Raw genomic sequence first — 27,377 nt, 5'->3', positions numbered from 1 at the left:
CTCTTCTAGATGTTTCAGAGGATGAATGGGTGGCAGAACACACTGTGTCACATTCAGAAGCCATCTTTTCTTCCCAACCTATGTTGCATTTCTGACTTCAACCCTTTCTTAAACTCAATTATGCTGTGTCATTAAGAGGACTAATTCAGACAATAACATCTGAGGTTTGCATGTTTACTGGTGATTTTAAATGCATTTTTTTCTTTCCTCTTTGAAAAAAAAAACACTTAAATTGAGCAGAGTAAAGCTTATAAGTTATGTGTATAACTTCATCTTCTGAGCACGTCACACCTATTTGTCATCTACTAGAGAAAAATGCTTCAATTTCTTGTGCACTTCTCTAGAGGCACCAAAAATTAAACACCAGCCTCTAATTTTCTTTCTTTTCAGTGAGGTTTCTCTGTGCCTTTAGGCAGGATTATCAGTACAGCATGCCTACTGTACTGATATTCCTTAAAAACAAATATTTTTAAGAAACAAATATTCCTTAAAAATGAATTCTATGTTTTGCAATTTTTATTTATTTTTTTTTGCTAAATTTTAGGCAAATTTAACAAATACTGAAAAGGAAGTATTATGTAAAGGTTAAGGAGACATCTACTAAGTTGTAGTCAAGATATATCTGTTGTCAGAAATCCAGTGGGGAGACAAAAGTTTTGACAATTTTGGTAAACCTTGGTTCACAGAAAAACTGGAAATCATGTGGGGATATCTTCCAAATTCAAGAATTGCATCCAGAAGCCCTATCAGGAGTAGAAGTAGTCTATAATATCTTTGAGGCACAACAGCAGATGAAATCCATAGAAATCCTTTGCAAAAGGAAGCGCAAGTGGAGTGGTGAACAGCAGGCTTGTTTCCAAAAGCTTCGCTGATACCGTGGGTTTAGAATTGCCTCTGACTGACAGCCTTCCAGATGGGCCTTTGCAGCACCTGTGAGGTGTCTGAAGCCAGGTGTTTGAGTGGAACAGGAGACTCCAGTTCCAGAGCTGTTTTCCTTGATCATCTCAATTATCCATTGTTCTTGTCCTCTCAAATCACCACTGTTTGAAGGATCTATCCAAAGTTTTCTTCCTATTGGTGTTAACGCTGCTTATTCTTCATGTGGCTTGAGGCATTACACATTTTTAGATGAGCTTTCGAGATGTGCAAGCCAGTCTCATATACTCTGACTTCAGAACAGACCCAACTAGTGAAAGATAATAATTAGCCCCCTCTACACAATAGTGTATACATAGAGGGCTACTCCTCATCCTATACTTTTCTCTTTTCTTCATCAATCTGCCAAACTTCACTATAATCTAAAGATAATGGTGGAATATATGTGTGGTTTAAAAGAAACTAGAGAGATTTTAACTGTTCCTGTTTTATATTGTGCTAATTAAACACAAAGACTTGGCAATCACGGTTATAGGTTATAAGGTTATATTAGGATATATATACTAACAGGCACTGCTATTGGGAACTGAACAGATGTCGCTCTTTCAGAAGAGGAAGGGCACATCAGTCACCTCGGGACACTTCAGAAAATAAGGCTCAATATTACAGAATAGCAGTAGGAAGGAAACTGGTGACAGAAAAACACTTTGCGTATATATTATTTTGGACTGCATTCTTATTTAATTTTAGTGTTAATTTCCTCTTTTCTTTCTTTATACAAGCTGCTTTTGATTATTTCAAGGAAGGAACCCGAGATCCTTCATGGTTAACAATAAGAAGCAGTTTTCCTGGTCTTATCTTTCATGATATATACTCACTGAATTTAATATTTCCCTTTCAGAATTGTTGACTCTTCTAAGACTGGGCCTATTTGGCCATTTTGCTGGATTGCTAATCATATTTCTAGAAAATGGCCTTGTCAAATTAATTTAGTTAAGCTATACTTAAGATTATGTCTCTTGTCAAGTTGTCATAAGTGGAACAAAATTTTTTGCCAATATAAGCTTGGTTTTAAGAACTTTAGAAATCATGTGAAAAATTCTTTAACATTCAAATTACCATCCACAAGCTGTATTCAAAGCAGAAAGATTCTAAAATTTCTTAAAAATATATTTTAGAACCAAATAGCTATTTGTCTTTGAGTCTCCTAAAACTCTTTCTCCAGTTTATTTAAGATACTCAGATGATGGAGGCTTGCTTAACTTACACCAAAAGGGGAGGCCTAAAAAATTCTAAGATTCCTAGATAATAATGATATATAAGCACACATTATTGCTGCTATTGTTATAATAAATATTATTTTTACAATACATTTAGAATACCAGGTAGCTCTCATTTGGTTTTAAATTTGAAGTAGTAATAGTTAAACATCTACTTCTAGAATGTCAAATATTATAAAGAGATTACATATGAAACCATTTTATATATTACATATATGTATATATGTAATATATAAGTAAAGTACATACATACATACTTTTTTCCTTAACTGTGACTAACATGTTATAAATACAGAGAGTTAAAAATCAATAAGCCAATATTACACTTGAAGACTTACCTTGGGGTCCAGGGTCTCCTGGTGGCCCAGGCAACCCAGCCTTCCCTGGTGGCCCAGGCCTCCCATAAGCTTGGGCAGCCAACATTGCTGCTGGCAGCTTGAGCTGGGATAGGAATACAGCCATCCTCTCTTCATGTATAGAAGAAAAAATTATATATCATGGAACAGAAATATTTTATGTCAAAAAAATTCAAAATACATGAAATCAAACAAACAAAAAGATTTAGTTTTTAATTTAAGCACATCTAATTTACCAACTGGTCTGACTGCTGAGTTTTTTGATTAGACAAATAAAATCGATTGCACAAAGTTGTTTGTGTATAGATGCAGACCAGCTGTGTCACTCAGAAAGTCTGAGAATTTTCAGTGCTTCTGAGATGTAACAATCTAGTGGACAGAACACTAGCATGGAATCTAACCTCTGGTAATGGCATGTGGAGAGAGTTTAGGTTCACATTAAAAAATGATTTCATAATAACTTTCAGGCACTTTCCAGCAATGTTGTGAACGCATGTGTGGTGATTTAAAATATATTCATGAATTCTTTGACACTGTCTTCCAAAGTTGGAGTTTAATTCTCCTAGTTTTGAATGGGGGCTAGACTTTTCATTTCTAGTAAAAAGAAAAACGCTGAATTAACAGTGGGCAACTAGAGAGATGAGGTCATAAAAGACATCGTGGCTTCCTAGTTGCTTTCTCTCTTAGATCACTCATTGGAGGAAGGCAGTTAACATGGAGTGAGAGCACCCAAGAAGTCCTGTGGAGAGGACCATGTGGGGAAGAACTGATGCTACCTGCCAGTGGCCACGCACACGAACTTGGAAGCACATCATCCAGCCCTAGTCAAGTCTTCAAATGACTGCAGCTCTGAATGACATCCTGACTGCAACTTCATGAGAGATCCTGAGCCAGATCCATACAATTAAGCAACACTTCAAATCCCTGACTCATAAAAAATGTGAGATAATAAACGTTTATAATGTGAAATGTAAGATAAATGTTTGAGGCCACTAAAGTTTGGAGGTATTTTCTTATGCAGCAACAGATAACTAAAAAAAGCATATCGAATATTTTACTACTATATGAAATTAATTCTGGTAAAATCATTAACTCATTCCAGGGCCATTATAAATACAATCTATCACTGGAGTCTTTCTTAAAATTGCTTGGTTTGTTTATATTTAGTATATCTCACATTTAAAAAATCTAATAAATGGACAACTAGATTTCAAACAGAAAACCTGAGGAGGCTCTATCCTTGCCATGACAAGAAGTTAGCCGCATTGTTTTTTCTTTTTCTTTTTGCATAACTTCTTCAAAAATCTCTTAGTAATTTAAATGGTTTTATTTTAAAATAATTTACACACAATTTTTCAAAGACACTTGTGTGCAGTAAGAAATGAATATTCAATTTAAAAACTTCAGTCTGGGTTTGGTGCAGACAAATCTTCCAGAAAAGTTTTTTTTTTACTGAGGAAATTAGTATTTATTTCGTAAGTAAAGACCAAATGACAGACAACAATGCAGTAGCAACTATAGCCGTCGGTTAGAAAACATAAAGCCCAAATCATATAGATCTTGTAAAAAGTTACTTCCATGTTCTCCAGTCTTTTCACTCAGTTTAGTTGATTTAGTTGAACTGCAAAGGCATACTTAAACAGATATGTATCTTTTATTTTACGTAAATTTTTAAATAAAGAGTAAATTACTTCTGAGGAAAATCTGTTTTCCCATGAGTTTTCAATTAAAACAATCATTTAAAAACAATGTAGGCCCATACTGGTTAAGAAAGAAAAACAATTATTTTTTCATATAGAATTATTAAGGGAAAAGCCCCAATAGATATAGAGCATTAGCTGTCATTATCCAAAAAGTAATCACCTACATTCACATTCTCATGTCACAAAGCATGCAGAATGGAAATATACCACAACCCACACAGGACTAGAATCTCTGACTGCAGACTGAAGGATGAATGGGAGGCCAACAGGGATCTAATGGATGCTGGTCCCAAGGAGTGATATGAAATCACCTGCCCTCCAGTATCACTACCTCACTATCTACCTGGGATGTTTGGTTGATATTACTATATCTTATTCTAGTAACTAATAGATAAAACAAATAGGTAATTAATATATAGTTTTAGTTTTACAAATCATCATATTGAATGTATGTATAATATCTTTATTACATCAAATTATGAACTTGGGGCATTACAATAAATATGAAATTCAATAATCACAGTTTGAAACTTTGCATAATATTTGCTGTTCTGCACTTCAAAGAAGAGATGTATTTCAGTACAATTTTTCTTTCTTTTTTTTTTTGAGATGGAGTCTCGCTCTGTCACTCAGGCTGGAGTGCAGTGGCGCAATCTCAGCTCACTGCAACCTCCGTCTCCCGGGTTCACACCATTCTCCTGCCTCAGCCTCCCGAGTAGCTGGGACTACAGGCACCCACCACCAAGCCTGGCTAATTTTTTTTTGTATTTTTAGTAGAGACAGGGTTTCACCGTGTCAGTCAGAATGGTCTCGTCTCCTGACCTCGTGATCTGCCTGCCTCAGCCTCCCAAAGTGCTGGGATTACAGGCGTGAGCCACTGCACCTGGTCACAATTTTTCTTAATTTGAAACATGTCTCTTTAAATACCTTCAATGTCGAAACACAAATATTCACAGTACTAATTTTTCCTCTTTAATATATGAATTGAGTTTAGAAGTACTTTGGTGGTTTTTAATATTTTTAGCAAAACAGAAAATTATTTTCACTACTTCTAGCTGTAAATTTTCTGGCTTTGCGATACATTCAGAAACAGTCATTTAGCATAAGGGTAATTACTTCTTCTGAACCCTACCCTAATGCTCCATAATTTACAATAATATGTTTCAGAGCATCCAGATGAATTGTAAAGGCCTTTATTCTTAATTGCTTTTCCTCTGTTTTCAGGGATCTTCAGTCAATTAAAATGTTTTTGGCTATGCTTTCTAATGAGGCAGGAAATTGAAGAGTTCCGATATAAGCATACATAAACCAAACACACATTTTCCATCTGCCAAGGCAAAGCCACAGCAGTGACTCTAACAAATGAGACCAAGGCTTGGCTTCCTTGGAGAATGGGCTCCTTAATATAATACAGACATTAATATTAATGTGATGATTAACTATGTATTTTAGAGAAGGAAGGAACACACACATGTCATCTGGCCCATGTCTATCTTCTATTTCACAGATAAAATTTGTAAATATTTCAAAGACAGAAATTAATCTTCTCCTCCTAATGCCCATGGAAATGTCTAATTATCCATTTTCTTGGTATAACTTCAATTTATTTTATTTTGCTACCCCATTACGGAAACAGAGAGCAGTTAATGAGTATTTCCCTTGGGAAATCAGTCATATTTGTTACATATTAGCATTCAGGTTAAATAACTTTTACTCATAGGCTTCACAATCTATTTCGTAAATCTCTTTTTGGTTCCATTATTTCAGGGCTTTTCCATAAATGTCTCCTAAATGTGGAAACCAAAATTAAATATAGTTCTCTCCTAAAGGGCAAAAATATCAGAAGAGTAATTTCCTGTGATATTTTAATAATTATATTCTAGTTTCATTTTTAACTGTTAATTCAACAGCATCATTTGGTGGATTCATATTTATTTTGTGGTTCATTATGACCCAAAGGTGGTTACTACTTCATTTGTCTCTGTCTCAATCATTTGCCACCTTTATGAGTATGTTACTTTGAACTATCATGGGTAAAGATGGTGGATTAAACACATGGATCTGCTTTAACTACCTCCTGAATCCTAGCAAAACAATCCTCTTAAAGGCATAAACAGACAAGAATGGGGGAGCATATGAAAGGAGACAATAGCAGCACAATTTTGGAAGCTGAGAACCAGATGGTTGAGTGATACATTACTTAGCAAACTCAAGAAAACTAAACTCTTAGACTAGAAGTAGAGGAATAACTTGATCTAAACTACAAAATCCTCAGAAGGCTCAGAACTGGCAGTACAAGTTACCTCTGGAAGTGGGGGTGAAAGAGGGGAACTAAAATAAGGAGCACTGATTGAAAGCCTGTTTTAGTAGTTGTTGAAATTCCTTTCTCTATACAGCTAGGCGGGTGCCTCTCCCCATCCCTAGCAAAAGACTGAGGGTTTATTATTATCTGAAAAGGATAAGTAGTCTGCCTCTGCATGGAGGAGCCCAGACTCCACTGAGACTCAGGCTTCCAAACTGAAAATCTGAAGTAGCTGAGCTCACAGCCAGGCAGGAAATGGAATGTCTCCACTGGAGAATCTGACCAGACTGAGAGTAAAGACTTAAAGACACTGAAATTAAGGGTCCCTCACTTAAAAAGCCCAAATGGACTGCCCTAAGTGAAACTCGAAGTTGGCAAGCCCCACTGTTTGCTCACAACTTTCAATCGGTTTTTAAAACCCTGCTCTTATGTATGCAGACAGCAAAAGATTACTGGACACTGAGGAAATCCTGTAAACTGAAGAACAGAGTTGCAACCAAAAAAACAGAAAGAAGCAAATTGGAAGAAACAGAGACTATGTGGTGGAAAATATATTTTTTAACTCTTTATATATATATATCATCAATGATATATATTTATCAGATGATGTGTATATAACAAGTACATATATACATATATAAAAATTAATATCTTAGTTGTAGAGAGGTAAGAAAAGATATTACAACCTTGGAATAAGAAAACAGGATCATACATATTTACACACATTCATATATATATGCACATATATATATGAAATATATGTATGAAAAATCGAGAAAACATAGGTAAGGGGATTTTCTGAACACTGGAAATCTGGAGGCAGAAACATTGTTCAGGAATACTTAGCCCAAATCTTTCTTTTCTCTCACAGCTGGAGGTGTGGGCTTGTTGGTCCCACGTTTGACTTAAGAACTTAGATAGCCAGATGTTAGTACACATTTCTGCATAGGTTGGTAAATTCTTCCTGCATGTTGATGTAAATTCCCAAGCATAACAGGACAGTGTAATAGCAAGAATTAAACTTCTCAGATCTGGCAAGACTCTCATTTGTGTGGGCAGCATCACTAGCAGCTGGAAAGCCCTTCTAAAGCCAAATGATAAGCTGAGACACATGGATGGCATCTGTCCTTGTCCTGTGTGGTCACTTTACTAGCAAAAGGACTTGACTTGTTGGACAATCAAATTGGAATTTAATTGAACTTCGGAGAGGATATATATTTGTGCATAGTGATCAATCTGGAACCTAGACTTGGGATTGGTGAAAAGACACCTCTTTCCACCACAGTTAGGTTTGGGAAGGGGCACCAGGATGTTGAAGGGAGGTTAGGTGGCCTGGAAAATAGCTCAAGGTTTGATATTTGTAGGGTGTTGTATCACCAGGTAGGTCACCTGGGAAGCCCCAAAGGAGGTTAAAAAGCCACAAGAGGAGAGCCCAAAGCTTGGGTCATCCTGGTCTAGGGTTTCACTAGAGGGTGTAATCTGGACACTTGGGATGATAAAATTGGAGAGCAGGATCTTCCAAGGACTCCTTCGAGCCCCTGCTGACAGTCTGCGACTTGCCGCTTGGAGAGAATGGCTCTCGAGGCTGCAGATGTGCAGGGGTGCATGCAGCAGAGATAGCATTAGCTGTTATTGACACTGTCTCTTGTGAAACCACTGAGAAAAAGGGAAGGAGACGGGTCCCACTTAACTGTAGCAGTTAGCTGTGTGTACTACTTAACTGTAATTGTTTTAACATGTGAAAATTAATCTTTGCTTTTAGAGAAAAAGCTTTCTGAAAATGGTAATTGTGACCTTGGAGTTCTATGATTTGTGAAAATGGAGTTTTCTTTTTTCTTTTTTGTAAATGGTGTTCAGAAGCCATGGAAAAGGTGATTTCTAAGTGGAAAATTAAATGGAGTGAATTGAAATGATCTTGGGACAAATTAACTTAAATGCTAAATAACTAAATTCTGGGTTTCAGGCACAGTTCTGTTTGAGAGAAGACAGTTTTGCTGGACTAGTGTCAAGAGAGATAAAAGGAAAGGGCTATCACACATGGAGTCTTAGAGTTTAGAAGTCTCAGAAAATAGTTTCCTTATGGGTCACTTTAAAATATTGTCTTGAGGCTAAGACACCTGTGGTTTCTGAGGGAGTACTGGCTCTGGTGGGGGTCCAGCCACTCACCTGGACCTGGCCAAGCTGGAAGAGACAGAGATGCAGTAGGAGAGATGGGTGTGAAGCCAGAGACCTGGGGAGGACTCTGCACCTGTCAGCTTCCAGGCAGGTGGGCTGTGACAGAGGAAGGAGGGGCAGGAATTCAGAGAGGAAGGATCCAGACTCAGAGGAGGAGCTTCTCAGAAAGCAGAAGTGTGGTGAGCCTGCCCCAACACAGATGGAGAGTGGCCCAACTCCCCTGAAGACTGATAGCCCTCAATGAGAGCAGTCACAGAATGGCCTGGGAGTGGGCAGCACGGAGCCTTCCCCAGGAGGGAGTAGAAGTGTCTCGTCTGCTGAATGCACAGGGCAGGCTGCCAGGGGCCACACCTTCATCCAGTGTCTGATGGACTTGTAAAATGAACACCTTCTATATCTCAACATGTCACTTCTTTTTTTCTGAAAATGCTTGGTTATATTTTCTGACATTCTTAATCAGCTTCCAAAAAGGTGGGTTAATTACTGACTACTAAATATATGATTTTATCTAAAGCCTATTAAGAGACTGAAGTTCAGTATTAAAGCTCTCTCAGATAAAAGATAAATAAAGACACTAGAGCCCAAAGGGATTAAGAGTTAAAGGAAAACTTCAGATTGCAATTCAAAAATATGTATATGCTGGCATTTCTCTTTTCATGGTTGAGGTCAACTAAACGCATGGATACTATCTGAGATCCTAGATGTCCTGTCCCCAGAACTAGCATGTCCGGGCTACCTATGTAGTCACATAGGGCCCCATGTTTAGTTTATGGCTTTACTATTGCTGACTTAAAATTAATCATTTTTTAACAAGTGCGCCAGCATTTTCACGGTGCACTGAACACTGCAAATTATGTAGCCACGGGTATATTCTTCAGTGTTCCCCTGAAGAGCTTGAGATGTCTTTTTTCAAACAGTTGCCTTTTTTTCAAACTTACTGAGGGGGAAATGAGTGTTTGGATTGCAAAGTTTAGAGTCTAGTCCATAATGTTTGATTCAAGGGTCAAAAAAAGAAAGAAAGAAAGAGAGAGAGAGAGAAAGAAAGAGAGAGAGAAAGAAGGAAAGGAAGAAAGAAAGGAAGAGAAAGAAAGAAAGAAAGAAGGAAAGAAAGGACCTCAAAATTTAAGGGCAACATTAAAATGATTGGTAGCTCAACAAAAGAGTGGACAAATGTATTAGTGAACTGTCACATCAGAGCAAGACAAAGATACTTAGTGAAGACCAAGGTAAATGAAAATCAACAGCATAAATTCATGACCTTCAAAAAAACATTTTTTGCCAACATGGTGAAACCCCGTCTCTACTAAAAATACAAAAATTAGCTGGGTTTGGTGGTGGGTGCCTGTAATCCCAGCTACTCTGGAGGCTGAGGCAGGAGAATTGCTTGAACCCAGGAGGCAGAGGTTGCAGTGGGCCAAGATCGCATCACTGCACTCCAGCCTGGGTGACAGAATGAGACTCCATCTCAAAAACCAACCAACCAACCAAACAACAACAACAAAAAACCCCATTTTTTTCTATTTTGTCATTAAAGTAGCTACAAGTCCCAGTGTTACTCTACTGTATTTCTAGTTCTGATATAAAACAAGATAACGTGCATCCAAGCACCAAGATTTCAGTCTCTACTGCTAATTATTATTTAAAATAATCAAGACTCCTTGGAGAAGAGCTGAGTGCATGTTTGAAGCAATGGACTCAAGATCGACTTGGGGCATCTTATAATCTTATTCCTTAAAAAATTCAACAATCTATTTTTGGCTTCTGGATGCTAAGCAAAGGAAGTAGGAACCATGAGAGCCAACAAGGATGTATTTGTTAAATCTTACAGTTCAGAAGAGTAATCTTGATTTTAGCAAACCATTTGTCAAAATCATGTGATACTGTCAATTCCTTGCAAATAGACAAAGAAATGTAGGGTGAGTTTTAGGACAATGAAATGGATTCAGAGCTCACTAAACAATAGATTAGATGATTTACAAGTGGACAGAAAGAATCCCACGGCATTTAGAAAGACCTAATCCTTGACTCTTGGCTTTTTTAGTCAACATTTCTCTCAACAACTAGAATGATGACATGCTTATGAAATTTAGCATGACACAAAGTTATAGGGTCAGCCAACCTGCTCTACAAGAGACAACATTTCAAAAGACATCTTCAGGTTGGAACAAGATATGAACACAAATTATTTGAAATTAATAAGAGGAAACATAAGATCACACACTTAGATTTAAAAAATAAACACACAGTCCATAATGAGAAACACCTCATTTAAAAATATTTTTATAAGGAAGATCCAGGGCTGTTAGTTAACTAAAAACTCGTAATGAATCAACAGAATAATATGGATGCCTTTTTCAAAAAAGCAATACATCTTAGGATGAATTATTGAAGTATCTAGAGCAGGGGTCAGAACTTTCTCTGCAAGGGCCAGATGGTAAATATTTAAGCCTTTATGTACCATATTGTCACAATTGCTCAGTCCTGTTGCTGTAGTGGGATAACAGCCAGAGAAAAGAGTTAAAGGAATGTGCATACTTTATTTATGGAAACAAATTCAAATTTCAGATAATTTTCACATATCATGAAATATCTTTTGATTTTTAAAAAGCATTTTAAAATATAACTCATTCCCACTGCTCCCCACCAAAAAGCAAAAACCATTCTCAGTTTGTAGGCTGTACAAAGCAGGTGGCAATGGCTTTGGCTAGGGGGTACAATTTGCTGACTTTGGTCTAAATAAAAAGACACTACTCTGCATTGGTCAAAATATTCCTTGGTAAATGAGAGTCATTTATAAATTAAACATTTCCCAGGAGTGATAATAATGGAGGAGCTAGACACATTTATGCCATAAAAGAGAAAACTAAGGAGGAGTATGAGGGATATTGAAAAATACTCAAAGGGCTGTCATGTGAGTACAAGCAGGTACTTTACCTGTGTTGTTTTACAGACCAGGTATAATGAAAGGAAGTTCCAGGGAGGCAAAAGTTAACTTTGTGTAAAGAAGAATTTTCATCAAAGAGCTGTCCCATCATAAAATGGGCTGCCCCTTAAGCTTTTTGTGGCATGGCCATCTTTCAAGAATGTTGCTGGAGGGATTCCCCATAGTAGGTGGGAGGTGGGAATCAGTGAAAAATTCAAAAATGTTATTAAGAAAATCTAACCTTCAAAAATCCTTAGGACCTCTTGATTAATATATTTCTTTATTTCTTCAAATGAAACTGCATCAGCCTGAAGAAGGAAAAAAAAGGTTGTTAAAATAGAGCATAGCACAAATGAATAAAGAATAGAAATATTGGGTTGGCTTGCCTATTTGAAACTTCTGTAGAGATCCATTTATCAAGAAAAACGCTTTTGGTAATTGATTATATTGGGCAATAAATATCTGTTGCTTTGACCAAATTCTGAGAAGAAGTTGAAGTGCGTAATTGCTCTAAAAGCTATGGGCTGGGATCACAACCAGTGGTATCAACAGGTTTCCTATTAAATGGAGACACATGGCTTTACACAGTTAGAGAAGACATTCCTATGACTTCATTGTATAAGGTTAAATAATCTAAAAAGTGTAATCATGATGTTAGTAGCCTAACCACAATTTAACTTTTAACCAATCCCTGGATGGCAAAGTCAATATCTAATTGATATAATGTATTTTCAAAGGAAGACAACCTGGAACAGAACTCCAAGTATGCTGGATTATTTTCAAAAATGTTGTGTTCATGGGATAAAAGCAAGTTTTACCCACTTCATCATAAAGTTTATTCTGTAATTTACACATTGCAAGTATATAGGTATTAAGTAATTTTCTTTTCTTAATTGGGATCTGGTAAAAGGAAGCAGGCAAATAATGTCAGCTGAATTTTCCACCTGTTGACAAGTAAATACACATGCATTTGACAAAGAATTTGACATTTATAACAGTAATGTTTTATTATAGTACCTTGATATTTTTATAAGAGCTATTATTTTTTTCTTGATGGTTAGAATTTCAAATTATTTTATTACTCTTTATAGTTGGTGATTATTATCCAGGGGTATATGTGTAGCATTAAAGACAATATGGTGAAAATTGGAGGTTGTGACAAAGGCAATAAGCCCCATTGCCAACTATCCACTTTGAGATACATACATGAACAAAGACCATAACAGAAGATAGTCAGATGAGAGAGCTGGAAGCTCTACAGAAAATCACCATGCAATGTGAATTTAGGAATGAAGCAGAGCCTACTTAGATAGTGAGCCTTAATTTATTATAAACATTCTTGGGTAGGTTCCTCATCACTCTTCACTGAAAATTCCTCTATCCTGTCTGTGTGTAGATATGTGATAACAGTATTGTTGTGGGGTTTCCTAACATAATGGTGCTAGTTCATTTGTAACAACAAACTGACTTAGAATGACAAAAAATAAAAATAAAAAATATCCAATGTGATGGGCTTATAAAGTGATGATTCCTATAGGACAGAATAACTCCAAGAATGCTCTATTTCATTAATGAACTTTAATTAATGCATCTAATACCAATTACTGCACAACCCCAAGAGTGAAGTTACACAGGCTTTATTCAAGTAGAGTTTCAGGACAGTGGGCAGAAATAAAGAAGTATGAAAATTGTATGAATGCTCAGTTTTGCTTTATATCTGGTATTGGTTGATTATCTGAGAAGAATGTGTCTTTAACTGCCCTACTTCACTTCAAGACCCTCCTTTCTTCCTAACATGGATATTTTCAGATTAAATTTCTCTGCAGAATAGCCACTCACCACTCCTCTTGAGGATTAATAAAGATATGGGCTTCCTTCACTAAACACTCTTGGCCTAAGTGGTTTCTACTTCAAGGCACTACTCATGGCAGATTTGTTGTTCTGATATTCAACAAAATAGAGTATGAAATGGACACGTTTCATAGCAATATGAAACAGGCGTATGTGGTTTCTGTGTAGTGTAAGGAGACATTAGAGACAGTACCTGTATGTTAAAAGCATGGGTTTGAAGCCATCCAGACCTGGGTCCGACCCACTTAATAAATCTGTGACCTTGGGAAAGTTAATGCTCATTTTATGCGTTTATAAAACTGGGCTGAAAAGGACACCAATCCTTCCAGAATGATTGTGAAGATCAAATGAGGTAATATATAGTAAGTGCTTAGTAGAGGATCTGGCACATAACTTTAAATGACAGCTATTATTGCCCTCACAGGGACCAGTTTAGGTTTGTTTTATTTATTTGAAAGGCAGTATCATTGCTTTCACTGTAAAAGGGATACATGGTCGGTACAAGCCAGGATCCTTGAAGCATCTTAGCACTACTTACCGGAATGCCAGGAATGCCTGGAGAGCCTGGAGGGCCTTGGTGGCCAGGGGATCCCATGGAGCCCTTGTTTCCTGGTGGACCCATAGGACCGATGGCCCCCTTCATGCCTGTAAGGCCTGGTTTTCCCCGTTCACCTTGTGAGCCTCTGTCTCCTGGAATCCCCTGATCACCCTGTTAGGGAAAAAATAATAATAAAGAATAATCTCTTCTAGCATCAGCTGTAGTTGAGAGCAAAAGTTCTGGATTCATACTGGCACTTATTAGCTGTTGGGCCTTGTATAAATAACTTAAACTCTCTGTGTCCTAGCCTCCTCTCCTACAAAGTGGGCATATTAATAGTATCCATTAAATAGGGCGATTTTCAGAACTAAATGAATTAACCCAAGTAAAGTGCTCAGAGCAATGCCTGGCACCTTGGCAGTACTTAATATATAAAAGATAGAGAGAATGTTAGGTGTACTTGGTTGCCCATCTAGGATGATGGCAGTTTTGAGAGTCAATACCAGCTATCACTTGAGGTCTGGGTCTCCTTTGCAATGATAAAGGAAGATTGCCAAGAGGATCTCATTACTGAGACTTTTCACTTAAAAAAACTTCAGGACATTCAAAATCTCTCCTAAATCATGTGCTCTCCCCACCCCTGGCTTTCCCCTGTTTGTTTGCTCTTTATTAGACTCTTCAGGTTTGTTTTCTGTATTTGTGCTTTACATGTGTATGCATGTGTGTGCATGTTTGTGTGTGTGTGCACGTGAGTGTGATCACTGTGCCCTAAATATATACCCACAGGAAGGTGAGAAGGGAGAACCATTGAAAAGATCAAAGCAGGTGACTGGGGGGAGGATGTCACTGACATCATTTACTGGATAGTATAAATGAACTATAGAAGAATCAGTTGGGCCAGGCGCAGTGGCTCACGCCTGTAATCACAGCACTTTGGGAGGCTGAGGCAGGCAGATCACCTGAGGTCAGGAGTTCGAGACCAGCCTGACCAACATGGAGAAACCCCATCTCTACTAAAAATACAAAAAAATTAGCCAGGCGTGGTGGCGCATGCCTGTAATCCCAGCTACTCAGGAGGTTGAGGCAGGGGAATTGCTTGAACCCGGGAGGCAGAGGTTGCGGTGAGTTGAGATCACACCATTGCACTCTATCCTGGGCAACGAGAGAGAAACTCTGTCTCGAAACAAAACAAAACAAAACAAAACAAAAAACCAAGAATCAGTTGAATAAGATGTCATAATTAATTAGTAAAATATTACATTAGATGTGCCTAAATCTGATATGAAGTTTGCTTGATGCTGTTTTTTTATCCTGAAATGTGTCTACTACTGTATGTGTTTGTGCAAGAGAGAATGAGAGAGAGAGATCATGGCAGTTGCTTCAGTCATAAATTTTCAAACATTCAGTTGCATAACTCCAGGAAGTGATCCTCACACCAAATATGATGGAATGATGGTTGAAGCTGTCCTGTATCTCATTATATTGTTCTTTTAACTATGACTACTCTGCAGAAGGGCAAACTCAATTTCTCTTGACTTAAAAAATAACAAAAATAAATGAACAGTTACAGAGATTTGTGTGATCATAGAATCAGATATAGAAATAAGCCATGCAGAAAGAAATAAAAGCAGTTGGGCCTAGTATCAATGCTACTGTCTTAGTTATAAAAATATATCTGCATACAGGTCTGTCACTCCAGCTCACATTTGGAGAAATTTCTGAGATGACTAGAAAAAATATTAGCATGCTTTGATCAATGATTAATACTCTGATCATGTGCAAGATAAATGCAATCTTTAACATGTTAAAATTATTTTATAAGTTAGGTACAAAGATGTTCATTGTAGTGATGTTTATTATTATGACAACTAGAAGGAATCCAAATGTCCAGTGGACTAGGTAAGTGAAATAAGGTATAGTCAAATAGTAGAATAACATATAGCAATTAAAAGGTAGATATACATTTATTTTTACAGACAAGAAAAGATGATCAATATATATTGTTAGGTGAAAAAAGTCACTTACAAGACAGCATAAGCTCCTTTTTGGAAAAGTATATGTTTATATTAATACATATAAATATATGTGTATATTATGTATTAGAGTGAGAGAGATGGAAATATGTCCAAATATCACAGTGCTTATCTCTGTGTAGTGGGATAAGGTAGATTTATTTCCTTTTAAATTTACATCATCTGTATTTTCACATTTCCTTCCGTTATTATGGATTACTTGTATAATGATAAATAAAAGTTAGCAAACTAGACACCAGTATACAAACATATGTGCCCACACTCACATACAATAGCAACCCTTAATAGAATTACACTGAGTAACAATGTTTGAGTAACCTCTTGCAGTGGCATGACTCTACTAGAAATTAATTCTATTAATTCTAGTGGAAATTAATTCTAGTAGAAGTTAATTCTAGTAGAAATTAATTCTACTAGAAAATGTTGAGGTTCATTAAAGGAAATAAAGAGAAATTGCAATAATGACATTAACGCTCCAAACAACACAAAACCATATAACATAATTGGCATTACTAGTAACTTCACTATACTTTCAGTTATCCTTTCCATTTCTCTAACCCCTCACACCACCTTCTTTACTTAGTTTTTCTGTATGTCAGTAGTTCTCAATTGCAGTGATTTTGCTTCCCAGGAGGCATTTGGTGATGTCTGGAGACACTTTTGGTTGCCACAATTGGAGGGATGGTGGTGCTACTGCATCTAGTGGATGAAGGCCAGGGATGCCGCTAAGCATTTTACAATTCCAAAACAGCCAACCACAACAATTATCTGCCTCTGAATAATCACAGTGCTGAGGTTGAGAAATCTTACTCTAGATAAAAAAGAACATGGGTGATGGTTATAGTAGAGATATATGTCTGAGATAGGAGGATAATAAAAGCTTTCCAAATTTAAATAGCAAAGTATACTTAGCTGTGTACAAAGGCCAACTACATAGATGTACCATATAACTTGCTCTGAGTCCCTTGTCATATTTAATGTCTAGTAGAGATCTTGGATCACCTACACCCTAGCCTTTATATATTTGGTGATTTGCAGGGGTCTACACACATAATTGTGTAACTCAAATGATGGGACAGTTGTAACAGACAGACTTGAATTACAATCACAATAGTAATATACATACACGTTCTCCTTTGGGGCCTCTGTCTCCAGGCTTACCCATGATGCCCTGAAAAACAGATGTTAACATGAAAATCACTCCTTGCCAAGATTTTTCATCAGTCTGATTGATCTAAATGTTGGTAGGTATTCTGGATGCAGTATGCATTATAACTTTTATTTTAAATTATATTTCCCATACCTGAGCACCTGGTATTCCATCTTTTCCATTTATTCCCTATAAAGAAAAAAAGGATTAATATTTCTAATTCTGCATTAACATAGTTAAACACAACAAAAGCATAAGGTTTAGAGGACAGTTCCTTAATCATATTTCTACTGAGAGCTTGGTAAAGCAAGGCGGTAAAATAGAAAACAAATAAATAGAATCTGACAGTCCTGAGTTCAGATTCTGACTCTATCACTTACTAGCCCCATTAACCTTTTTGGGCAATTTACTTAACCTCAATAGCATCAATCTCTTCACTAGTGAGGAAAATAAATAACCTTAAAACTAAGAATTAAGTGAAATAACATGAAAAATGCATGGTCCTCTATAAATAGTCAACAAAGATTATTTTCCTTTTTATTCTTCTACTAGGTCATCCTGAGAAATAAGAAGGTGCCTCACGGCATAGGTGGCTGGAGTATGGCATTTTTGTTACCTTCTAACAGGTTTTCCAGCACAGAGTATCATTCTCAGAAAATGGTCTCAGTTGTTGCTGGGGAAATTTCATAACATGGCCAGAGCATGATCCTACTATGAAATAAACTGTCAGTTAGAGAACAATTGTTATTTTTCATTTAGAAATATGAAAGAAAAGCAAGAAATGTATAATCATGGTTTTTGACAGTATTAGTCACTTTTTATTAGAAAACTGGAAGTTTCTTGAACTTTAAAAGGGAGTTCTAGAAGTGGTAATGAAGCCTAGATCTGCTTAAATATTTATAAGACTGAGAGAACTATTGGCTGGGAGTTATAAGAAGGAAAAGTATTTGAGGTCAAATCAAATACCCAGGGCCCAACAGCAAACGTGTTTTTGAGATCTGATTTGAAGAGCAAGATCAAGGTGTGGAATATGATTTCTTAGCCAGCAGGCAATTGCATGGACATGCTCCTCTAAAAGCCCAAGGGACTTTTATTGTGCTGGAATGGATTCTGTGGGATGGAACTGCAAAGAACTGCATGTTTTCACTGCTATAAATTACGCTGAAATCTGTCACAGTTGACAACCCAACCATAGTTCGCCAACCTTTCTGAAACATCCTGGGAATTATTGAGAGTACGTTAACTAAGAACATGTTACCTGAAGTGTATGGTTCAAAGAATTTATTACATTCAGACACACAAGGAACAAGGACAAAGCTGATTAAGGAGAGGATGTGAAAGAAACAGCTGTGTCACTTGAATAAAAGAAGATAAATCTAGAGTAAAAATGTAGTTCATGGTTTTGGTAACAATATAAGAAAATAAGTAACCCTATAACCTGTTTTTTGTCTCCAGTAATTTATCAAAGACTATCATGAGTGTTCTCTTTTGTATAGGAAGGTGTTACTTTCTATCCACAGGGGAGCCCTGCTTTCAGAGATTTTTACAATAACTCATATGTATTTGCTCCTCTCTACCCTCATCTCATTCATCTGGCAGATCCCCTTTCCTGGGTACATTCTGCCTACCTCACGTCTGCATCTGAGCAGCTGATTCGCTGAAGAAAACCACGTATCTTTGCTCGTTTGTTCCAACCCAAATGTACAACAGCAGATCGCAAGCAGCACCTTCAGCATTACCAGGACATCCTTCTGTATTTCCCAATTTGACTCCCTTTCTATCTTTCCAAAAGTACTCTTTCACACAGTTTCCTGTCTCTTCCAACCTCCAGCATCACCTCCCTACTCCTCACACTTGGACGACCTCCATTCTTCTTTCACTAACAAACAAAAGAGACCCCTCTCACCATCCCTCAACCAGTTGCATCAATCTTCACGGATTTGCACCCCAACTGTGGCACCTCCACACCCCACAGTTAGGAAGGGTGAACTGCCCCTGTTCCTAGTTAAGACCAATTCCCACTTGTGAGTATACCAGTTCTACTCAAAGTAGTCTTCACTCTTCTGTGTCATCAAATTTTCCTCTCTCAACTGGATCATTCTTACCAAGATACTAACATGTGGTGATCTCTCCCACCAATGACCTCTACATTTCTGATGCAGTAGAGAATTATCAGCCCTCATATTACTTACCTGTATGTTGATCACTCCTTACTGCTTTCTCCTTTCTCTTAAAACAGTTCACTTGACATCCAGGAAACCTCACTTGCCTGATTTTCTTCCTGCCTCTCTGGCTGCAGTTTCGTAGCCTTCTTTGTTGGGTCATCTTCCTAACAGTTGAAGCGCTCTCTTTCCTTCCCATCCACAGTGACTCCACTTTTCCGGGCTCAGGTTTAGATACCCTAATTTGTCTCACCAATCCTGGCCTCTCCTGAGTTTTCACTGTGTACTTGACATCTCCACCTGAATACCTACTAGTGCTTCAACATGAACATGTCCAAAACAGAACTCTTGGCTCTCCCTCCCAAACCCACCTACCTTCAGTCTGCCCCATTTCACCAAACAGCAGCACTCTCACATGGTTGCTCAGACTCTACACCACAGCTGTGATTGGTCTCTTTCCCTCACATGTCTCTAGATTAGTCTATCAGCAAGTTTTGTTGCTTGCTGGCTCTCTCTTCAATGTACATCCTAAGTTCCTCTACTCATGGCTGTTTCCACCGTCATTACTTCTCGTGGAGACAATGGCGATGGTTTCTTACTGTTCTGTCTTCCTCTACCCCACTCCCTACAGCCTACTCTCCACACAATATCAGAGTGATCCTCAAAATGTTCAATCATTTTCATTCTTTGCTACAAAAGCTCCAGTGGATTTCCATCATATTTCAAATGAAATCCAAACTTCATTCCCTGGCTTGGAAGTTCTTTATGGTCTGGCCACTGCCTACATCTCCCTCCGTATCTTTCCCACTCTTCTTTCACTTCGTTCATTCTTGACTTCATGTCTTTTAATGAGGTCCTTGACCCCATCAGGCTCGCTTCTCTCCTAGCCATTTCTTTTTCCTGAAACAATGGTCCCCTGACCTTCCCATGGCTTGACTTCTCACTTTATGCAGGTTTCTGCTCAAATTGCAGGCAAATCTTCTCTGAGCCCACTATTTGAATAATATTCCAGAGCTTTACTCTACTTACACCTTCTTCTACTTGAAACTCTGTGTGTGTGTGTGTGTGTGTGTGTGTTGTTTTTATCCGTTTTCCTATATTAGAATGCAAAATCTATGAATTGTTAGCACCTAGAACAGTGCCTAGCATGTAGGAGGTGCTCAAGAAATATTTGGTGATGAACGAATTGCTTTTTGCATAATCTCCTGGCAACTCAATGGCAGGCTTTAATGATAAGCCTTGCAGGGGATGGGAATGAGGAGGTAAGAGGAGGCAGGGAATGAAACTAATATTATTGAGTACCTCCCACAGCCAGGCACTGGAAATGCTTTCCATACATCATGGCACTTAAGTGACTCATAAAATCCTTTGAACCATAATTCAGACACAGATCTTCCTGACTCTAAATTACATTTTTTTCATGTCTTCTCTGAGGAAATGGTGGCCACCAACCCTGAAGGTTTCACAGAGATGCCAAACTGGCTTCCTGAATTTTGCACTGCTTGTTCACCTCACCTTCTTTCCCGTACACACCACAGCAAATAAATCAGCAGTGACCTTCTGTAAAGCATAACTCTGAGAGTGAGGTCTGTCTTATTCATCTTAGATCCCCTCCCTAAGGGCCCAGCACATTCTTAGCAAACAGCAGTGACTAGATGAATTTATGTGGAACTGAATTAGTCAGAATGATTGTTACAATGTCACATCAATACCACAGATCAGTAACTAAGAGCTATTTTAGGACACAAGGGGATGAGACATTCACCAGTAGTGATTTATGAAAGTGTAAGAAAACAAGGCCTGTATACAAAGGAGGAAATTTGAGAAAATAACTTCTACTTTAGGATTTGGTTTAACATACAGGTATTATATCTATAAGTCTTTGGTTTCTTTATACTTTAGGATGTGACAGGCCAATATTTTCTTTAAGTCTGCTGAGAACATTAGGCTTAAGAAATGATGAGTCAGATTTCCTGACACTTAAAACTCTCACCATTGTCAACACTGTTTAAGACATAAAGATACCACACATAGATCTAGGGAACTCAATAAGAACTCCTGCCCTTGCCATCAAAAATCCATCTGCACAATCTTCTTAGTCCTTGGAAACTGCTTATTCAAATCTCAGAATTTCTGAGGTGGTAGATGAGGAGATAATGTTAGAGCATTTCTCTAGGTGGCATATTTTAAGTAGTAAGAAGTACTTACTGGCCTCCCTGAGGGTCCTTCTGGTCCAGGGAAACCTATATCTCCAACAGGTCCTCTCTCACCCTATAAACACATCACAGACACAGATTAATTGCCAACAAATGTTTTAAAACTGCATGCAAGTACAACACAAGTACAACTGTCATGAAAGTAACTGCCAACTCACCGGTTCCCCTGGAACTCCTGGAGGCCCTGGGGCACCAGGTTTTCCCTGGCAAGGCAAATTAAAGAGAAATGTTAGGAGCCAAATTGCTGAATGACACCATACGCTTCTCTTCCCCCAACCCCAATTGAGTTTAAAGTGCTCCCAAGGGTGATGCTCTCCAGTGGCATTTCTGGCCGGGTGTGGTGGCTCACGTCTGGAATCCCAGCACTTTGGGACACTGAGGTGGATGGATCACTTGAGGTCAGGAGTTCAAGACTAGCCTGGCCAATGTGGCAAAACCCTGTCTCTACTAAAAATAATACAAAAATTACCCAGGCATGGTGGGACATGCCTGTAATCCCAGCTACTCGGGAGCCTGAGGCAGGAGAATCACTTGAACCCAGGAGGCGGAGGTTGCAGTGAGCTGAGATCATGACATTTCACTCCAGCCTGGGTGACAGAGTGAGACTCTGTCTCAATAAATAAATAAATAAATAAAGTGGCATTTCTAAGGGGACAGAGACTGGGGAACATTTAGTCAACTCCGCAGGCCATAAGTTTCAGACTGGGGTGAAGTTCTTTGAATATATATTTGTGTGGATGGTGGAGAGTAGGAAAGGAGAATATTTTTGAAAATATTAGCCCAAAGTATCATCATTATTGGAAATCCCTCTTGTGCTTATTTTCCTGGCAGCTCTTCTTTACTTTGAGAGTGGAGAAATGGGCACAAAGCATCAAATAAGTTTTTTTCTAGGCTTTGAGATTCACAAGAGGGCTTTTAAGTTCATAGTAGGACAACCTGAAAAAATCATGTTTGATTTGAAAAGCCATGTTTTGTTGACAGGAAAAGAGACAGATTAGTTTGTTTCACTACACCATGGCTTGGATGACTGATCCTGGAGCAGACAGACCACAGCGAGGGACAAGAGGGGCAGATGGCCCAGTGGAGACTGGAAGCACACAAGGCCCGAGTGTGCAGGCAAGGCTTGGTTGCCTCTGAGAAGGAACCACCTCCTGTCCCTTGGTCTAATGTGGCTGGGAAAGATAGACGACGTGGGATGTAGGTATGGTGGGGCTGAGACCTGAGAAAGCCAAGTAGGTTTTGGAGAAATACGAAAAGAAATGGGCTTTTTCCAACTTGCTGCTTAGAATTCTGGAAGGAGATCCCTCCATAGGTAGAGATACGGTGCTGAATGGCAAAGCTAGGCAGGCAGAAGTTAGAGAGAGCATCCCTGGGTCCCCGTAGCTTGCCTGTGCGAAGTTGTTGGGGGCCTGAGTGGGAAGATGTGCTAGAGCTGAGAAGGCCAATGACCTGAAGGGTCTTATTGTGGGACATGGCGGGTATGGAGGGCTCGGGCCTTGAGATCTGAGACAAAGAGATAAGGCACATTGATGGAAGTCATCCCTAAGGTCAGGTAGGACCAGCGGAGAACTCAGAGCATCCGGGGGAGAGCATGCTGACTGGAGGCCCCACCCCACCACCAGCACTCACAGGCACTTCCTCCTGTAAACCCACACGCCATCCTCAGAGAAAGGCAAAGAAAGAAGCTCTAGGGGAAATCTCTGGTTAGCCTTGAATATACTGGAAAGGGACAGACCGGTCCGTTCTAGGAAGAGCAGGATTGGGTTCCCTTGGTAATCACATGAGTAACCAGTGTCTCTGCGTGGGCAGGCCCCAGCCCTGCTTCAACTAGAACAATCACCATTTTTCAAAAAAAAATTTTTATCATGGTAAAATATACATAACCTAAAGTTTACCCTCTAAACCATTTTTAAGTGCATACTTAAGTGGCACTAAGTGCATTCACACTGTCATCTAGCCATCACCATCGTCTATTTCTAGATTCTTTTAACTATTTTATCTTCTGAGCCACAGAAGGGCCAGTTATAAAAATCTAATATGCATCTTTAACTGAACATGTTTGTAGTATGTAAATTTTTTACCCTTTCTTATTTATGTAATTGTCAGTCAATGCTTTTATTTTATTTTATTTTTTGAGACAGGGTCTTGCTCTGTTGCTGAGTCTGGAGTGCAGTGACACGATCTCAGCTCACTGCAGCCTTTGCCTCCTATGCTCAAGTGATCCTCCCACCTCAGCCTCCAAGCAGTTGGGACTAAAGGTGCCCAGCTAATTTTTGCACTTTTTGCAGAGACAAGAGTTTTGCCATGTTTCCCAGGTTGGTCTCTAACTCCTGGGCTCAAGTGTTCTGCCCATCTTGGCCTCCCAGAGTGCTGGGATTACATATGTGACTCCACTGTGCCTAGCCAGTTAATGTTTTTAATTATGACATATGAAAACTGCTTTTTTAGTAAATATATCAGATCTTAGACATCCAACTAAGCGGCAGGCTAGCCCCCTATCTCAATAATGCTGCCTCTTTTAAAAACATATTTGGAATTTCTCATTTGGATTGCCTGTTGCCACTGTTGCACATCTTTTAAATACTTTCAATGGTGGCCAGTATTTTTTCCTAGAAGATAAGCTTAATTTAGGATAATAGCAAAACGTAATTTGTAGACACACCTGAGTGAACACAATGAAAAAAACTGGGCTTTATTTTATCACAAGGAAACAAAAATTCAAATCACAGGATGTGAGTATAAGAGGAACAGGTTGTAAGGGTTCTCTAAGGACCCTTCCAGAAACTGATTTCCAAATATGTTGCTGGGAATGGCTGTGAGTGGGGCAGTAGTGAGGGAATAGAATTAAGTGTGTAGTCAACTTTCAAGAATACTTCGTTTTATAAAAAATTTGGAAGGGCTTTCCAAAGAAGATATTTTCATGCTACTTTTACAGTCATACAAATATTTGACTGGATCTATAATGGCTAAGTAAGGGAATGTCATCATCTACGAAGGATGCAGATGATGGATGGGGCTCTATTTTGTGTTGTTAGAAGTTAATGGAGTGAAGTAGAGTGGCTCTGAGCACTTTGTGGGATGGCAGTGGGGGATGAGCAGGGCTTTGGGTGGTGTTGGGCGTCAGTAGATCTCAGTGGGTGACTGTGGGTGGTGATTGTAGGGCCCTTATCTTATCTTATCTTTCTTATATTCTTGTGATACAAGCCCATGGTTTCCATTGACTTTCCTGTAATGTTATCCTGGACCTGCCCTGCAGGAGCACCTAGTAAGAGGATAAATGGCCTCTTATTCATAAAGCGTGACCACAAAATTTTAATTACAGCATCATGAATGAAGATCAGAATGATCTCTAGGGCTCAGAGAAATAATTTCAACCTTTCCTGGAGCACTTCCTATTCATTTGAAAAGACCTTGATGAGATTAAAACATTTGACACCAGAGAGCAACAAAAATGATTGAGAGGATTGAAGGGCTAGTTTACGAGGAAACATTAGCAGCAATAAAGCTCTGCTAATAACACTGGGCTGAGGAATAACTCAGGCAGATTGCATTAATACAAGGAACTTGAAGTACATGCCTAAGGATAAGAACTCTGTCTTTTGAAGACTGAGAAACCTTGAAATATGACAAGAATAGAGAAACACAATAAACTTTCCAAAGCTGTGCTCATAAATTAATGTATAGTAACTTGGTTTCATCTCCCCTCCATGAAAGTGACTTGGGAAGAAAATAAAAGAGGACAAAAAACAAAACAAAACAAAAAGAAATAGAGAATTGTGGAGGTGGAAAATACAGGTGGCATTATTTATGAAACTAGAATTGTCAGGAACCTAATGCCACGGAAGTATGGTATGCTCTCCTGCCCGTCTTGATCCCTGGCCACAGGTGTATCATGGAGATAGAACTGTTTACCTGTGAAAATGATGTGAAATAATCTGAACTCACCGACATCCCTGCTATTCCTGGGGGACCTGCTGGGCCTCGATCTCCCTGTTGGGATTTAAAAAAATATTGCTACTTTAATGACATCAATGAAGTCTTTAGTTATGAAATTAATTCTCAAATAATAATTTGGATTTGGTAAAGCTTTCCTTTGGAGCTGTAAGTGTTATTGATATTAGATGTGGTGAAGCTAGTGTGCAGATGGAAAAATAGCAAACTGAGTGGCTAATTGCCAACTGAACTTGTTACAGCTTTTTTATTTTCCATAAAACTAAAGTAAATAATAGTTTTAATGAAAGCAAGCATAGATGTTATCATTTCTGTGACCTATTTTAATGTCCCCTTACATACTTATAGATAAAATTAGTCAATATTTTTATTCTACATGTTCAAAAGATCATTACTCTTACTTAAAAGATTAAGCACTTTGAGTGTCTTCCAAAAAGCTTTTCCTATCCTTGTCTCATTGGATATAGAGTTAGAGTAAAATGATCTACAACTAATGATTTGTAGTTCTCATTTGGCCAATTAGAAGATCCCTTGAATTGCTCTGTGGATCAATTAAAAAGTGATCCTTTTTAAGGATCACTCCTTAAAAAGGAGTGACTCAACTCCTTTTTAAGAGCCAGTGTGATATTTTAGATAAAGCTGACAGTGCTAAATATACTAACGACTATATATATGGGATAATAAAATGGCAATTTTTTTGGGCAGAAACTGAATTAAAAAAAATTTCATAACTTTACTCGGGGACAGAAAAGGCTTGATTTAATGAATGAAGAGATATGCTCTCTTCTTGGAGAGCAAGACAATGTTGTAAAGGTGTCATTGCTAACTAAACTAATTTATAAATTTAATGCAATTCTTACAAAATTGCAGTTTGATCAAATGATACTAAAGTTTACTTGGAATAATAACTGAGAGGATAAGAAATTAAAAGAAGAATAATAAAGAGATACTAGTAATATCAACATTTAAACATATAACAAATAAAGCTATAATGGAATATTGGCATAAGATTAAGCAGCATATCAAAATACTATAACAGAAATATCAGAAACAGACCAGCATTTATAATAGGATTTTATTTAACAAACAGTTCTAATAATTGGATAATTTTGTTGAAAAAAGTTTGATTCTTCTCTTTACATTATATCCCATATGAATTCCACATAGATTTATATAAAAATTAAGTAATATAAACTATAAAAGAGCTCAAAGAATATATTAGTGACATTCTGATTTTGGTTGAAAATAAAAGTAAAAGTCATTTTGTGCATAAAAGCAAAACAAGAAATCATAAAGAAATATAGTGTTAGATTTGACTACATTAAGGTTATATTTACAATAAGATTAAACGTAAAAATGAAACGCAAATACCAACTAGGATGAAAACTCCAACACATGAGATAGAAGTAATGTCTTTAATGTATGAAGCACAGCCATCATCAAAAAGAAAAAAATAACTGATAGAAAAATGGGTAAAGGACATAAACAGTCAATACACATCAATTTTCCTCTGTTCCTTTTGAATTACAAAATTTTCATTTCTAAAATTAATATACTAGAACTTTTCGTTCAATGAAATATTTGCATGTCTCATGCCTCTCATTCCTTAACCACTATCCTCGAATGAACTTGCCTCTTATTTTCATAGTTACACCTGACACTTTGTCAATAAAAATATTTGCTGCCCATCCATAATCTCCATTTCATGCGTTCCAACTTTGGACCACCATTCCACATCATTCTAACTCACTCTTTGAGTACCTTGAACCCCTAAACCCTAATCCATTGATGGTACAAATTTGTTTTCTTTCACTCCCTGGATGGCCTCTCCCTCTTTTTTGCCTAGTTAAAATTCCATGGT

At 37.9% G+C, this 27,377-nt stretch overlaps 1 protein-coding gene across 5 annotated transcripts in view; it reads right to left on the bottom strand.

The window, feature by feature from the left end:
* Positions 1-27,377, bottom strand: part of COL19A1 (collagen type XIX alpha 1 chain) — a 356,800-nt gene that overhangs the window by 12,766 nt on the left and 316,657 nt on the right. For all 5 annotated transcript variants that reach the window (XM_054492353.2, XM_054492351.2, XM_063666306.1 and 2 more), the window contains 8 exons: positions 25,511-25,555; positions 21,724-21,768; positions 21,558-21,620; positions 17,341-17,376; positions 17,164-17,208; positions 14,005-14,175; positions 11,857-11,923; positions 2,495-2,623 (listed from right to left, as the gene is read on the bottom strand). In XM_054492353.2, the coding sequence (XP_054348328.2) occupies positions 2,495-2,623; positions 11,857-11,923; positions 14,005-14,175; positions 17,164-17,208; positions 17,341-17,376; positions 21,558-21,620; positions 21,724-21,768; positions 25,511-25,555 (601 nt within the window). The remainder of the gene's footprint in view (positions 1-2,494; positions 2,624-11,856; positions 11,924-14,004; positions 14,176-17,163; positions 17,209-17,340; positions 17,377-21,557; positions 21,621-21,723; positions 21,769-25,510; positions 25,556-27,377) is intronic.

This window comes from Pongo pygmaeus, chromosome 5, assembly GCF_028885625.2.
Source record: "Pongo pygmaeus isolate AG05252 chromosome 5, NHGRI_mPonPyg2-v2.0_pri, whole genome shotgun sequence".
In the NCBI taxonomy this organism is placed as follows: domain Eukaryota; kingdom Metazoa; phylum Chordata; class Mammalia; order Primates; family Hominidae; genus Pongo; species Pongo pygmaeus.
This window is presented reverse-complemented; position numbering and strand designations above follow the sequence as displayed.